This window comes from Epinephelus fuscoguttatus, linkage group LG1 (genome assembly GCF_011397635.1).
Source record: "Epinephelus fuscoguttatus linkage group LG1, E.fuscoguttatus.final_Chr_v1".
NCBI lineage: Eukaryota > Metazoa > Chordata > Actinopteri > Perciformes > Serranidae > Epinephelus > Epinephelus fuscoguttatus.
In genome coordinates this window covers 27,213,551-27,231,000 of record NC_064752.1, presented here as the reverse complement: position 1 = coordinate 27,231,000, position 17,450 = coordinate 27,213,551, and the positions used below count along the sequence as shown (strand labels likewise).

At 42.0% G+C, this 17,450-nt stretch overlaps 1 protein-coding gene across 2 annotated transcripts in view; it reads right to left on the bottom strand.

Moving 5' to 3' along the window:
- Positions 1–13,082, bottom strand: part of srgap3 (SLIT-ROBO Rho GTPase activating protein 3) — an 83,878-nt gene extending 70,796 nt beyond the window's left edge. For both annotated transcript variants that reach the window (XM_049579297.1, XM_049579307.1), the window contains exon 1: positions 12,522–13,082. In XM_049579297.1, coding sequence (XP_049435254.1) covers positions 12,522–12,585 — 64 coding nt within the window. In that variant the 5' untranslated portion in view covers positions 12,586–13,082. The remainder of the gene's footprint in view (positions 1–12,521) is intronic.
- Positions 13,083–17,450: the final 4,368 nt, after the last annotated feature.

Below are 17,450 nucleotides of genomic sequence, written 5' to 3'. Positions count from 1 at the left end.
TTATTACAGGCAAACAGTGCACTTAAATATGTTTCTGAAAGCATTTTAGGCGAGAAACAGGCAGTGCAGTAACAGAATCTTGGTTTATATTTATTCTGCGTTTGAAGCCCAGTTCAGACCAATGAATCACAACGAGATGAAACCGTTTTTTCCATTGCAGAGGAAAGTTGCAGCAGTGTGAACTGACCGTCTGAGCTTGATTCAAGCTGCCTAATGGTGACACCTGCAACTCCACTGGTCAGATATCCGACGGCTGGCTTTAGAAGATAAGGCATGTCACCTGTTTCAACAGCCAATCGGCTTGTAGTGATGTGCGCAGGTCAAGTCAAAATGACCACAGACAGTGTGTATGCTTGCTGCGGCAGATGCTCCATCCCCGTCCTAACATGTACCAGTGTCAGACAGTGGGTCGCTGCTGCTGCTTGACTCACTAAGTGGCGCTGCTTATATTATTGTGGCGTATTTATTATGAACACTGTCCATCTGATGCTCACTTTGGTTCTGATTTTCACCGTTTCATCACTACTACAAATGCAGTGGTAGCCAGCATCTCACTCTCACTATCCTCATTCATATTTTAAGAAGCTACAAATTATATTCAGCCACAAAATATGCCTGAAAAGCTGGAAAACAGAACGGAAGTACAGAAAGTTGTTGTATAGAGATGATACACCATCTCACCAGGTTTTTAGAACGTTGCAGAATGGTGCATTGCAAGTAGTTGCACATTTCAACATGTTTCGGCGCAAATCTTTGGTCTGAACTGGGCTAACGAGAGCAAGCGAGAGGAGTGGGTCTCTCTCAATCTGCTTCCATACTCTTTGTGTCTGTGGTGGCGAGCAATCAGACATGAGGAAATACTATCTCTAGTTCATGCTACAGCCTATAAAGCCAGGGAAAACTTGAGCTGAGAGATGAGCAGGGAGATCTGGGACATTTACACAATATTGTCACGATAGAACGCCATTTAAAAGTCAGCAAAGTACCCCTTTAATAAAAAGTAGAGTGTCTGGGTCTTTGAGGTCAACACAAGGACGCCTCTTTACTGGCTCAAAGTAGGTGAAACTGAGAGTAGAGCTCAGTTGAATAAAGACTAAGAGAGAGCAGTATACCCTCTGGTGAGTCACGACCAAAGGAGCCTCTTATATTCTCTAGGTTTCAGGTTGAAGCTCAGTTATTTTGGTGCACATTCTAAAGAGACCGTATACTGCAATTACAGTAAACTCTAAACTAGAAACGAACCTATATATAGTTATATACAATGCAAAGCTTCTTTATTGTGAGGATTGGCAGCTTTTCTTCGCCTTTTGTAAAATAAATTGAATGTTTTGGGGTTTTGGACTGCTGGTCAGACAAAACAATCAATCTAAAGTCACCACCTTTGGCTTTAAGGAAAACATTTTACAGACCAAACAAAAGATAATTAGTTGCAGCCCTACAGTAAATAACTAACCAAAATGCCACAGTTTTGTGCTCCTGATAACAATGACCCTGTGCCATATATGCTTCTATTTCTACCATCAGCGGTGGGTGAGAGGGATTTGTGAGCTGCAAATAGGTACACTCGTTAATTATCTAAAGTCTTTAGTGGGACCTGTGCTTCACGGCTACATAGAAAAGTTAATTTAGCAGGTCCCAAGCCTGCACTATAAGAACTTAACTAATTACTTTATCACAACTCTCATTGCAGAGTTATTTTTGCACAACTGCCCTGTTTCTTCAGTTTCTAAGGTTACGCTCTTCAGCAGGAAGTTTGTTTTTTAATTTCTTTTTTTTTTTTTTTTTTCTTGTATAAACTATTGCTTCATCTTACCATGACTTCTTGTTGGGTAATACAGCCATATAGTGTCATAATTTCCTGTAATTTTTGATGTCTCAATTTCCTAACAGTAATATTTGCTCTTTTTTCTCCAACTGGATTTTTTATGGTGGTATAAAAAAAAGTGCCCTGAAATAATGGGGGCAACTGAACTGCCAGTGACTCACCTCTCATTGTCAGGCTTTACTGTCGTCAACTCTCAGTGAACATTTTGAGATATAAAAGGTTCGATAAAGCTTTTGTTGAATCCTCATACACTAAATAGCAGTTTAAAATTTTGACATCGGAGTCAGAACCCATTTAAACTCATGTCAAAGGTTTTTCTGTCTGAATATACACAGAGCTCACTGACACTATTTACCTGAAATGAAACAGAGTTGACAACCTTATCACCTGGGACCTGAGCTTGTGGAGTTTTTCTTGCTATTAGTGTCAATCTCCAGCGGCAAATTCCATGTGTATCATCGAAACTCATTTCAATTTAGACTGAATTTCCCCTACTTCTTATTTTTGCCATTTTGGTTTCGCAGATATGGTTTGCATCACTTCATTCATCCACAGCATTTTATGCATGTTTGGTACGTCAAACCAATCGCTCTTGTTTCAAATTAAATTTAAGTCTAGCAGCCCTGTAACAAGGTTTCAGATCCCCAGCAAACAGCAGTGCATTACTAGACCTGTAATACAATCATGGTGTTGACAGCTACACTTCTCCAGACAGTGCCGATTAAAATTCTGTCAGCGTTCGCAACTGAATGAAACGAGAAATGAAATCATGCACTGACTGGCACCAAATAGCCGAGCACATAAACTGTTTTTGTCTGTCTTTAAATAAACCTTTGTCTACTTCATCAATGCCACAGACAAACCAAAACATAAACCTTTTCTGAGACTGTGTCAAATAATAATCTACGCCTGGCAGATCACCCTTTTCATGAAAGGCTGATTATCTCTAGAATCCTTGCAAAACGAATGGAACAAACTCTCGATTTATCAAGTGGCAGCTGCGTTCATCATACTGACTTTACAGAGACCAGAGCAGAGTCAGCAAAGTTGAGAGAACTCTCACTCAGTGTGGAATAAATGTCTTTGTTTTAAAATGGTTACAGCCACAGGTGATCTCTTGTCAGCTTTGTCAAGCTTGCTTCCAATTGTAGTTCTTGAAGGACACAAATAAATAGTGGAGAGTTTAACGCTACATTCTTCTTACATGGTTTAATGCTCATCTTTCTGCCTCAACTGTGCACATTCATGTTTGAAGTGACTCATATCTGACATCAGTGTGAACATATCTCTGCCCTGAAACGCCTCACATGCAACCAATAAGGTCACACACATGCATATGGGAACAACAACAAAAGACGTCACATGTCGGAATCAGGCATTTGGGTATAAACAAACAACACAGCGGAGCAAGCTTCATCTCCCAAATGACCGCTATAGTAGGAAGGTCAGATGACATCATTCTGCATAATAATTAGCCATGCGCTTCTGTTTAGGAGAATGTGTGGCGTATTTTCCGAGAAATGCCCCTTAGGAGCAATGGCTATAGTTTTTTTCGGGATAACAGGCTGTGGGACAAATGGGCTTTTCGTCCACTAGCTCCATAAGCAGGTGGTACTGGTAGTTCTGTAGGAAGAGGTGTGGGTGTGGACAGGAGAGGAGTGAGGAGTGGTGAGGCCGCAATGTGGAGGGTTTCATGGAGAAACAGTTCCTCCTAACCTTAGGATGTCCAGGGCTACATTCCAATATCTCTGTCTGCGCCTCACAACAACGCTGTCATGTAGGCAAGCTGTCCCCATCAGAAAGCGTCTGGCAGTCCGGCTCTATTGGCTGGCGACTGGAGCAGCCTGCTGCAGCAGTGGTATGGCTTTGGCAGCCTTAACGGACTGCTCTGACACTGTATGATGAGCGATCTGTGCCTGCACAGTGAAGTATGATGTGGAAGAACCATGAATGTATGGGAGAAACCTACAACAATTCCAATATGACCATTTTCACAGTGGTCGCATGGCCAGTAATTGGATTGAGGACCACGTATGAAAGGGGTCTAGATCTGAGCTGACTGAAATAAAATCAGATTTGGGCCACATTTGCTTGTTATGTAAACGTAGACTTTCATATGTGGTCATGAATCAGATGCAGGCCTTATTTTTTGCAGTGCAGTCTCAATCAGAACAGTCATATTGGAATTCATGTGACTTTTACGTCATTCACCTTAACGGACTATCTTACTGCGAGAGTCTTGTGAAGAGGCACTAACAGATGTCGTAAAAGTAGCTCTTGACATCCTCAAATTTTCAATGAAATCTGCCTCAGTGAAGCCATTCACATCACGATCCCACAACTCCTGGCTCTGACTCCACAGCCACACACACACACACCTCTGTCTAGAAGTTGCAGCCACTGCTCCACAAAAGCCATAATTAAAAATTTGGCTCTCTTTCTCCTCATCCCCTGTCCTCATTATCATCTGCTCACAAATTCGGTGCACATCAGCTTATAAATGAAACCATAAACGCTGACTTCAGTGGCCTCCATGTTTACCTCTGTATAACAGCCTGCTGCAAGTGACATCTTTGTTATTGTTGTTTTGTGCATGCGGGTTAGTTAAGGACCGTAGCCAGTTCATACTGGAATCTGATAATGACCGCATTTAAAAAATAATGTTAACAGCCAGTCAATCATAAATGGATCTGAGCACTAAGGCTTGCAGTGTTAACGTAGCCTGAGATACAGCATACAAATTCACAGACTTGTTGCCTCTTAAATAGCATGAGAAATTCACATTTTGTAAAACTTCTGCTTTCTTCTTAAGTTTCATCACACAAAATGTCATAAGGTATAAAAATAGTTAAAAGAATAGGCTAACATGTGGATTTGCTTTCTTGAAGAGACTCTGATGAGAGAATTGATCCCACTTTTATGTCTGTGCAAGTATAAAGCTACCAGCAGCTGCCGGCTAACTTAGCTTAGCATAAATACTGGTTAAAGATGAAAACAGATTGCAAGGAATAGTCTGGCACATAACCCTCCTGTAAAACAGCAAATTTTCATTCTTTGTGTTTTGTGTGGATTAAACAAGATACAACATGTTGAATACTGACTGTTAGAAATGCTGGTAGACCAGGGCCAGGTCAGCTGTTTCCCCCTGTGTCCAGACTTTATGCTAAGCTAAGCTAACTGGCTGCTGGAGGTAGCTTCATACTTAGCATAGCATAAAAACATGAGAGTTGTATTAATGTTCTCATGTAATTATCGGCAGGAAAGTGAATGAGCACATTTATGGAATGTCAAACTTCACCTTTAAGACTTCACTGTATAGGAATCGAATTAACTCACGCAATCTCAACTGAGTCAGCAACAGAGCAATTTGAGCTGCCTGTTTGTTTGACTGCCACAGCACACAAACAAACCAACCCTGAATGAAACCCAAAATTTATTGGACCGCAGAATAAACAAGCTGTCCCACTAAAGATTATTCCATCTAAATAGCTCGTAGATTTTTTTTTCTGTGCAAATGTTCTCTCAGTCAGCAGCAGGTTTGCCAAACAAGCTGCCGGTGAGTCAGTGCGACCATTTCTCTCCCAACTCCCAACATGTCAGTTTCTACACAGGCAGCTTCACGCTGCCCAGCAGGATGTTAATAGCTAAATAACCAAATCACACCGTGATGGTAACGAGCTCTGATCTTGAGACACATTCCCAGCATCGACTGATCAACACATTCAGTGCCAGTAATAAACCTGAGATGACACAGTCGAAGGTATTTCAGAAAATAAATATAGAAATAAATAAAAGAACCACAAACTGTTTTCAGCATTTATCTCCCTCAGCAGAGCTGTCTGTCGCCTGGAGCAACAACAAACAGAGACACACCCAGTGTCTCACATAATTCTCATCAGCACTTGACCAAACTGACACTTCTTCAGGTTATTGGAGGGATCGTTATATCACACAAGACATGCAGTGGTTATATATTCAAGAAAGTGACAACACTAGGCAGCATAAATACTGCAAGCTGATGACTGACATGTCTTATCAGCTCATTTTCACACCTTCTTTCTGCTCGTTACAGAAACAGTCAAAATAAACCTCCACTTAGTTTCAGCAATCGAAACTACTTGGTCAGGGTTAGGGACAAAAAGGCCACGGTTTGGGTTAAATGAAGCAAATTTATGGGCATGGTACCGAATTCTGGGCCTTATGCATAAGCAGTTTCTGTGGACCCCCTCTCTTGATCCATGTCCCTCTCATGCACCTTTTGACTTTTTTGGTTTATGGCCTAAAATATAATAAAACAGGCTACTTAGTTAGAGTCACATTACTTTACAGGGCTGGTTATTACACAGGCTAGTTAATAACAGGTGAAGGATGAACCTAAGGTGATATGTATGTGCTTTGCCAACAGCGTCATTAACAGGCGGCTCGCTCAGTGTGTGACGTGCACTTGTAGATAAAATATAGGCCTATATTAATGAAGGTTCATTAGTACGGTTTTGTATTTCTCTGTAATGTAGCACAGTGTTAACAATGTTACTGATACTATTCTTTCTCACACCTTGAACTCAAACCATTGCCCAGCCCAAAATATATAATCTAATAATTAAATCAATATCGTAAACATGCAGGCGACTTATCGACTAATGGACCTAAATGACAACTATTGGTCAACTAGGAAAATTCTTAGATGGGGGCAACCCTGATGCTTCTCTCCTCTCCGTGGCTGTGCATTTGTGACGTGACAATGTATTTATATGACGTTAAGTAGTTAAAATAATTCAACTTTTGGTGTCACACAGGAGAGGAGATGATAAGAGAGGTCTCCTGGGTGAAAGTCCTGTTTGACTGACACAGCCATCCAAACCGTAGCCCAACACAGACTTCTTGCTCTTCATACTACATCTGTTGCTCTGAGAATCTAATAGGTTATAACATCATATCAGTTATTCATTTTACATAAAAAGGCGTGTGTGGTAACACTTCTTTTTATTTTAACTGTATAAAACGTGCTTTTAATCTACAAGTAAGACACTTGAGGAAGAAATACTTTATACTGAAAATGTGACCTGTTAAAAATGTATGTTGATCAAATTACTTCCAGGTCTTTATTGGGTCTGCTTTAGAAGTTAAGCCTGTTTGCATTTAGGCTGGCAGAAAGAAACCAGCAGAGACCAGCAGCAAAAAAAAAACCTGCACCCAGAGGTGCAAAAAGCCTGCTTCCTTTCGACTGAAAAACTTCCCTGAGAAGTTGCCAGCATAATATTTTTGATCAGAGCACTTGTTTGTAGCCTGGAGGCAAAAACAAATGACGTCTTGTGTAATTTTCATCACACCAAAACTGTGGCTCCTCTCAAACACATCTCATTTATTGGCATGTCCGTCTATCTGTATGCCTGCCTTTGCACGTGGGTGTGTGTCAGTGTCAGTGTGGGTAATGACTGTCGTGGTCATATCAGAGTTAGACAATGGGCACAGCTAGGAACAGACTTCCATCAAACCCAGCCAACAAGTTAAAGCGCTGATCACACTGACTTTTATCTCCTAAATACTGCAGGAAAAATACCATTACTAAGGGTCCAGTGTGCCAGAGAATGAGAGCGGGGTAAAACTGTGCTGCACTCCAAGTACAATGAATCAGAAATCCTTTGCAGAGGGGGATTCAGGGAACACTGCCAACAGAACAGGCAACCTCCTGTCCCTCGAGTGAAAGTACAGCACAGCAAAAAGATGTAAACACAAGACCAATTTAATAAAACTGAGCTGTGCTGAAGACAATGGAGCCTCGCCTGGGTGCGCTCATGTCTTGACATTTACTCGTGTCTTTTAAGTGTTCACATTTAGTTTCAAAGCTTTGTCCTGTGTATGTTCGGTATCACCACCTCCCTTTAATGCTATCATCCTCTCCGTCTCTGTTAAGCCAGCTGGTTAACTTGTGATCACTGGACTTTAAAGCAGGATTCCTGCAGATCCTTAAAAAGTTTTAAAGGCACTGAATTCATTCATGTAAAAATAGGGCCTTCATTGGAATCAATTTGTCAATCTAAATAATTCTGTCTTTCAAAAGTCTTAAAATCCAAAGAAATGGGAAGTAGGATTTTACAGATTGTTGCAAAATAAGTCTCAAAATAAGTAGTACAGCTATTTTTCTTAATAACTTACAGAATGCCCAATATTAACGTCATGCAGATCAGGAAATCAGAACCAACAACGCTCATATTAGTCTCTTTTACACTGCCTTTTCAAGGCAAGAATTTCCGACCATTGACGGCCTGCCATTAAAAGGTACAGTTGCGGAGTAGGGGGACAAAGTTGTCTCGCCTTTGAGCCGGCAACGGAGGTAGTATCAGCGATGAAACAGTGTCTGAAGAACGGCATCACTGGTGGCATGGGTGTGACATTTTGACGATGTGTTATGAGTGCAACCCACCAGGGGAGATTTAAAAAGCTGCTGATAGCGGTTAGCAGCTAACTGAAGGAAGAAAAAGAGTGAAAAAGTCCACAAAGTGGGAAAACAATGAGGTCCAGGAGCTCTGTCATATAACAGGGACGGTAATAGATTGTTAGTGTCATATAGTGTCATTGTCATTGTTTAGAAAGCGATACCCATGCATATGTTATATGTCACACTAGCGGTCAACACTGTCATGTTACATGTTGTACCTGTCATGCCTCTTTTGGTTCTGTGATGTTGGTCTGCAGTCTAAAATCACACACTAGAGCGGCATGATGTAAGCGTCGTTTGGTTCTGAGTAAAAATGCAAAGGTGGCATAAAGATGGGACTTTGTGGCAGTCTTACAGTGCGATCTCTGTGTAAAAAGGGCTTTTATGTTTCTGGCCAAGATGCTTAGAGCAGGGGATCCACTGTCTCCTAGCTGGCTGTCACTGTAAACTGGACAACACGGGGAAGTGCAAATAGAACAAAAACGGGCAGTTTAACCCACATAACGCATACAAGGCTCGTCGTTTTCCCTAACTTAACATAAATGGCTCTTTTTTTGTCTTCAATTTTAATAATTTTAAAATTAGTCTTAAGTTTCATTCCAAGTGGCACCAAAAAGGTCTTAAAAATTCTGGAATCTAACTTGCCTTGAGCTGCAGGAACCCTGTTAAAGCATCCAGTGAAGGTTCAGTTCATCCTTGTCCTACTGATGTGGAAGTATGAGTTTATACTGAAGCCATATTTCAGTCTCAGAACCTGGTGTGTAAATGTCAAATAGCAGCTGATGGTTGAGCCCCAGAGAAGCACTTCACAAGCTGCCTATTAAACTGGCAAACAGGAGGAGGCTGAGCTGCAGTCCAGCAACCGCACGGTGGTAAGCTACAAAACAGAGTTCAGGCTCCTCAGTCTGCCTCTCTGTGTTCAGCGTACGAAGCCTCTCTATTGACATGCTAATGCACGATCTGCCAGCTGAACAGCTTGAATAAAGTGAACACCATCTCCCAAGGTCCTTCAGAGACCTCGGCTTTGGCAGCCAGCCTCGAGGGTCACCGAGGATTCATTAATGGCTGTGGGTTAAGATTTTAGCACGAATGGTTTGTTACACTGTAACAGAGGAAATTAATTCTATATTGTGATGTGCTTTAACACCTGCTGCCACTACAGTTAAAGAAACTCAATATCTCGCTATAGCAAATGTTTTGATAGCATTTCTTTGCTGTTAAAGCCTGAAACCAAGAGATTTTTTTTTAATTAGCCTTCATACATAATAAAGCAAGCGACCCCGCAATCTTATGACCCAATCAATGACACACTGATGATTTGGCCCCTTCTGCCATGTACACATTAACCATAAAGCAATAACTCAGAGGAAGACAGGTGCAATTTCCAATCTGAATTTCATTACGGCTTCGCTCACTGCCTGCTTCGATTCATAACATTGCCATTGTTGTGAGGTGGTGGATGTCGAGAGCAGAGCCCTCCATGTCTTTAGGCAATGCAACACACCAGCTGTGAATGTGAAACAAGCAGCATTCTCCATAAATTAACATTAGCATCGTCCTCAGACAGTTCAAGGGCTCTGTCTAATGCAAAGAGGCAGCACACAGGGTCTGGCTCTATAAAACAAGAGTGATTCTTCCATGACACAGTTGGACCTAAGATAAATAATTGATGCCTGAATTACCAAAAAATTGCCTGGAGTGGAAAGCTGCTGAATAAAACAGGCATTGAATGGTGGAAGAAAGATGTGCAATTTTCTGAATGACCAGCCCATGCCACAAGACAAAACTGAGGTTACAGAGGCAATGGTTCGTAATAATAAGGCAATAGTGGGTAAGGCTCAGACCAGCAGCAGTAAGAATGTCCACACAAAGAAGAACGTGTCTGTAGATCAATCCTACGAGTCAACCACTCTGGACTGGTACCTAATGATGTTCCAATACCATTTTGTCCGTCCTTATTGATTCTGATACTTGATCTCGCATAGCAGCTGACAGCACCCAATACCATTGCGTTCAAAACAAAATTTAACAGCTGTGTACCACTAATCTCATATGGATGTGAATGAATGCTGTCATTTTATATGGCATGGCTTTATAGGATTGCTGGTGTTGAAATGGAAATGGAAATTCATTTTTGTCCACCTGCCACTGTGGCTAGTAGATTCCCAAATTCTACCAGCCACTCAATAGATTACCTTTGTTTTTCAGCTGATGAGTAAAGCAAATCTAGCAGCCACTTGCATATTTTAACAGCATTTAGCTGGTGGCTGGTGCTTATTTCCAACCTTGCACTGGTGCCACCCCTCGAAACTAAAGCCTTGCATACTACGTATTTCTTACTGGTGGGACCTTCTAGTGTAAAATATTACCAAATTGCTTGCATTTGCTTACGGCCAACGTTACACTAGTTATGGGAAATCAATTTGCCGCTTTAAAATAGGAGTTGCCAGTGGCTGCGCAGCGTAACTTGCTGTGTAGGCTGTTTTAGAGCGGCGAAGAATTGATTTCTGAGAAAACTGCAGTTTTATCTGAGTATGAAACTACTTTTAAGTTTATTAATGAATTACATTGTACCGGATCAGCACAAAGACTCGCATACGCGACACCCAATCCAGCAGTTTAGGCAGTATCTGAGGTATTTCGATCCTGGTATTGGTATCGGAACGACCCTGCTGGTACATGAATCTGGGGATGATCAGCTGAAGCCCTGAGGCGTAACATTAGTGAAACCACTGAGAGTGAGTGCTAGTAATGGGTCCAGGGCCTTGAAACTGAGCCCCAGCTCCACTTAGAGAAATATCTGTTCATAACCAGTCTACTCTGCTTGTATGTGCAGAATTCCCCCTTCATTTTTACACAACACTAAAGAATTAACTGTCACTTGATGTGTCTTGTGATTGTTTATTTGGGTGGCTTATTTCCTGGGTTGCTGCCTGCATTGGCCTGGAGTATGTTATCGACTGTCTTGTTTTTTCACAACACTTAACTATAGAAGGCCAGGAGCTAGTTAATTAACAAAAATGAATGATATTAATCGGTATATTAATAAATGTATTGCCTGTTTTTAACCTTTTGTTGCTGGCTGTCCTCACCCATCTTTGCCAAGACACAAATCCAGTTGCAGCAGCTGTACACAGAGATGTTTCTAGGATTTGAGGACACTGGGGCTCGGCTCAGACCTCTGTTAGGGGTCCGGCAAATCCTCCCATGGCACTTTTTTGTTTGCGTTTGATAAATAAGCTGCATTTTTGGTGTTTTTATGCACTCTGGCACCTTCTTCACATTTAAAATACAAAAAAATGTTCCCAGTGTGAGTCAGTTTGTTTTCATTGTGACTTAGAAAATGGTCTGCAGACCACCCAGCACCCTATTGTGGGCCAGATTTGGCCCACTAGCTGTAAGTTGAGTACCACTGCTCTACAGCAGGCACAGGTTCATTCACTAATAAGACTCTGTTAGACCCCATTCATATTTCTAACCACAAGTCTATGAGCGACCTTCGATTTGAGATCATTAGGATTCTGATACTCAGTAAGCGTAATTATAAAGGGGCCATGAAGTGTGGAAAAGGAGTCAATGGTGACATTAAACCACAGAGTGTTTGATCCATGTTGCCAGGTGAGAGCAGTCAAGAGAAAGCAGCCAATCACTGACAATGAATCAAAGGCAGAACGTGAGCGGAGTGTGATCAAGCTCTGTGGATTAAAGCTGACATCACAAGCCATCAAAAGACACTGAATATGTATTTAATCCATTACATCTGTTCCCAAACATCTGATCAGCATCTCCAACCACAGCAGCCACGGTGAGCCAAACACAGGCCCCAAATTGTGCAAGAATGAGGTGCAGTAATACAGCCAGCCCTCCATCCAACACTGATTTCAACACAGGGATCATTTTACCCTGCTATAAAGCAACACAGCAACGATCCTAACCACATTATGACAAATCAGGGCTCAGCACACAGAAATCCCTCTGGCTGTCACATGAGACAGAGGGAAAATAATACAAGGGTTCACACCTCGCACTCTGACGCTCTTGTCATTGGATTGACTGTCACGGTTTGCCTGTCATCAGAGAGGATGCCTCCCAGTGCTCTCTGTTTAGACACTACACAACAGCTATAGATGTGAATTGCACTATACTGCACATATAAAAAGCAAAGCACAAACACAGAGGCTGATGATCAGGCTGATGGTCAGCCTCTGCAGAGACAATGCACACAGAGCGGACACACACATCAGGTTCACACCGCACCTTTCACTTGGGTCTCATAGTCCGCTATGATCTCCTTATCCTTCTTGTATTTCGTAGAAGACATGGTTCCTCTGGGTTTTAGGGTGATGCCCTGTAAGTCGAGGACTGCCTTGGGTCTTGGAGGTGATGATCCCGGACTTGTAACGTTGCAGCGCGTTCCTCCTTTCTCTTCTAGTGGCCGTGCATTGACGGGAACAAAAGCTGAATGTGTTATATCCCTGCAGCTTCAATCACCGTATCAGTGCAGAAAAAACACACGAGCAACAGTCCAATGTTTCATTCTTCTCTTTTCCTGTTCCTTTTTTCTCTCTCTGGTACAAGAACCGAGTCCTCCTCCTCCTCCCTCTCCTCTTTCTCCCGGTACCAGTCAACTCAGAGAGGCTTCAGCAGGAAAAACAAAAGACACAAACGAGCTCAAAACTGTGAGAACAACATGATGAAGAGAGCTGAGCGACGCTTGGAGGTTTTCAAGCAGTCAATTCCTCGGTTGGAGCTTCTGTGCCCCCCGAAAAATGAGCAGACGTGCGCGCGAGCAGTGAGGCAGGCAGACACCATCCGTACTCTGACAAATTGCGCTGCAGGGGAACAGGAATTTAAAAGATAGTCACGTGAGCCTCCTCATATTGTCAACCAGCCGTCCTTCCCCCCGCCCTCACACACACACGCGCGCGCACACACACACACACACACACACACACAAGGTCCAGTGTGTCCAGTGTGTAGGGTTTGGGGGGACACTGAATATTTCTAATTATATATACTTATATATATAATTTTTTTTTAGTTTTATCTAGTGTATAATGTCCTGAAAATAAGAATTGTTGTTTTTGTTTCCTTAGAATGAGCTGTTTATATCTACATACAGAGTCCGCCATGTTGCACCGCCATGTTTCTACAGTAGCCCAGAACAGACAAACTAAGCTCTGACTATAGACGGCAGTAGCTCAGTCTATAGGGACTTCAGTTAGGAACTGGAGGGTCGCTGGTTCAAGTCCCTGTCCAGACCAACTATGGAGCATGGACTGGTAGCTGGAGAGATACCAGTTTGCCTCCTGGGCACTGCCAAGGTGCACTTGAGCAAGGCACAAACCTCCAAGTGCTTGGGGTGCCTGTACATAGGCAGCCCCCTCACTGTGACATCTCTCCATTTAATGCATGTATTGATCCATTTTGGGTGACATAACAGTGTGAAAAAAATGGAATTTCCCTTCTACAGGGATTAATAAAGTATTTCTTCTTCTTCTTCTTCTTCTTCTTCCAGACAGGGCCATTCACATTTTCGTGTTGACCACCGTAAATACAGCCCCTCCAGTACAAGCAAAGTCAAAAAAACACTGTTTTCACATGAAACTGCTTTATTCAGAGTTTTTTCTGGTTTAAATCACCACACCCACTTGTTTTGGAGAAAAAAAGCCTCCGCGACTAATTCGGCCCCAAGTAAAAACTCCTGAATGTCTAGATCTTAAGTTGTCAGAGAAAAAAAGGTGAGTGCATATTAGCAGGTGCTGCGCTACTGGCCTGTCTGCGGTGAGCCAAACAGTATAGGAGAAACACTGATTTGTAACGTGAAGCTGCTTTATTCAGTGTTTTTACCAGTTTAAATCACCAGGTCCGTTTGTTTTGGAGAGGAGGAGACCTCTGCGGGTAATTCAGCTCTCAGTAACTTCCTGAGCAATGAACACTGATGGAATTCTAACCAGGAGTTCTCATGGTTGGCACATAGGAGAAGTTTCAGCTGTTTGCAAACTGCGATCCACACCTGTGGATACCACTAAATCCTACTCACTGCTCCTTTAACGATGACCATCCTTTCTCAAACACTGGGCACAAATACAGATCATCATCATCATCATCATCATCACATCACTGCCTCCAGACCTACCTGATAACAATCATATTCCTGTTTCCAGAGGTAAAAATAGACCTAACAATGAAAATGCTCCATCTCTTTAGACACCATTGCCATGGAAACCACACACTTTTACCCTTACATTACTTTCCCCCTACTGTTCGGGAGATGTGGCACATCTCAGCAGAGGTTGTGAGGGATAATCTATGGCTGACACGCTGCTCGCTCTCACACACAGAGCAGAGACTTTGTGTGAAGTGAGAGGCCCTGTGGTTAAATGGCTCAGGCAATGATACTTGTGGTGGCTGCCAATATACATAAATCATTACCTTTAAAAAGGGAACATGTCCTTTGCACCACCCTCCTTTGTTGCAAACAGGTGTATCGTCATGTCCTCATCACACCCATTGTTTACCCCACTTCTTTTTCTGTCTTGAGGCTGACAATTAAAGATGAATGTAAAAGAAAGAATGCCAGTGACAGAAGCCTTGTACGCATATAAAAGGGGATAAAACCTCTCATCGTACACGCTGTTCCAAAAATGCTGAATGATAAATACGTCTGAGCAGAACCAAGGACACATACATAATGATCCATTATCATTATACTCCTAAAATATTGTAGGAAAGGAGAACAAAATTTCTCAAATTTGGTTCAAATGGGTTCAATTATTGTGTTTAAAATGAATTGCACTCATGCACCTGCGCCTATGTGACGGGAGATGTGTGTTTCTTACATGGGAAAAAAGAATATTTGAATTCATATCATGAAGGAAAGCTTTTCAAAGCATCTTCATGATGGGGACTGAGCGTATTTCCTACTGTCATCTGGGTGCTTCACCGTGTTTTTAACAGTCCATGGGTCTCGGTTTGTTGTCTGTCACCTTAGCTGTTCTCAGTTCAGGAGGGAACAGGCAGTTGACTCACAATGAGGTGACTCAAACCTGCAAAGTGCCACACTGTAGAAACCCTTTGCATTTCATTCCCATCTGCACCACACAGGCTTCGATACATATTTCACGCTGACAGATGGGAGGACATTTTTGACAGATATATAAGGTCTACAGTATGCCTCAGCTGAAAGAAAGAAAAACACGGATAAAAAGACTTTTTATTTAAAAAAAAAAACCCAAAAACAAATCTAACCAAGAAATCATCCCACTTACACTTCATAAAATGTTTATAGATTATCACTAATGGCAGCTGCAGATGGCTAATTAGCACACGAGAAGGTCATGACCCTTTTTAATTGTCTTACTAACATTTATAACAGCATACAGTATGGTTTATTGGAGAGAGATAAACCAATTAGCACATATTAATAGACTACCAACATATTTAACTGCATTTATAACCAACAAGACACACCTGCCAAGGGAATTTTTACAACCTGGCAACCCATTAAATGCTCTTAATGGGGGCTCACAATTAATCTATAATAAAGCATTAGTTAATGTTGTATTAAACATTAAACATTAATGACAACATTATGAACACTTTATACAGGATGGCTTTTGCTTTAGATTTGAACTGTACTATATCAATTTGAAGACTTTTATTTTTATAAGGTGAGGATGTGAACAATTTTCAGGATGTCACTAATAACATAGGTGTAGATTTAAGGGGGGATGGATATATTTGGATATGTGGAACATGTGCATTTGCCCCCCCTCCCCCCCACAAAAAAAATCATAAAAATAGCAGAGGATTTTAATTTGAATATGAAATTAAGGACATTTACACCATAAATTGATGCAGAAACTGCAAAAATTGATGCATTAAAGTTCAGGATCAGGAAATTCAGTGTTTGATGCAGAATCACCTAAGGGAGGACCCCACACCTCTCGTTTCATAGGTGTTCCCTCATTGGCTGAAACAAAACCTACGCCCGTAGCTTAACTGACTTAAGAGTTTCTTAAAGGACATATCAGTGTAAGGGACATCACTGTGAGCTGCGGCCTCATGTTAGTATGCAGCCAGTAACACCGAGTTAAAAGACAAAGAAAGAAATATGAAGATATTACATCGTGCAAATGAGGTGGAACAATTAGCTGGGCACCCTGGAGGGTCTAACTGAACAATTACAGAGATGAGGGAGATGTCTACAGTAATTCTCTCACCCCAAGAATATCCATACATACAAATGTAGGTGCACTGCCCTCTTGTTTTCCCACCAGTGATGACTTCAAAAATCAGGTTTGAATTCTTGCTGGCCTTTTGATGTACAAAGATATTTTCTGGCCGTTGAACACAGCATGCATGGCCTTCTTCACACGAGCAAAGCCCCCGAGGAATTTCAAATGGCCTCTAGCACTGTATGTGTGTGTGTGTGTGTATCTATGTCTGCGTACTGTATGTGTTCAGCGAGTCTAGATATGAGAGAAAGGCCAAGAGAGGGCAAGTGTCTTCCTGTGTTATGCGCCTCGCTGCATCACACAGTCTTTTGTATCGTTGCAGTTCCGGTGGTGAGTCTAAGTTGTTTGTCAGGCCTTATGTATCACCTACATGTCTGAGCAGTGGAGCCCTGAGAGAGCAGACACTTCACTTGTGACACATCAGCTGTGACAGAGAGGCCTGCTGGAGGGCCAGAGTGACAGCGGGGAGGATTCTGCTTTTGTTTGTGTTTACCACAGAGAAGTCAGCGGTGGTAACCTTTTCACAGTGCCTTCATCCCCTCCCACTGTCCCTCTGTTCCTCACCCCTACCTCTTTCATCAGGTATCTCAGGGGGAGAAGCCTGGGAAATTGTGACTTCACTGTTTGTACGGCACAAAGATCCATTGTGAGATCCTTTTACTATTCCTCTCTAAAGAACAAGAGTGGGAACTGCTCTAGTCTCCGACATGTGAAAAAAGGCCACCCTGGGATACAGTCTGGGCCCGAATGCTGTGGTAGATAATCATTTATATGTGTTGAGGCATGCAAATACTATTTGGCAGCAAAAATATATCTCGTTAAATCTGCTTATGCATAGAGAAAATTGTTATTTTTCTGCATAGCAACAACTGGAACAAAGGTAATATTTGTAATTATATAATACACTTGTCAGATTTGATTTGTCAGAACTGTCATTGCTTAATTG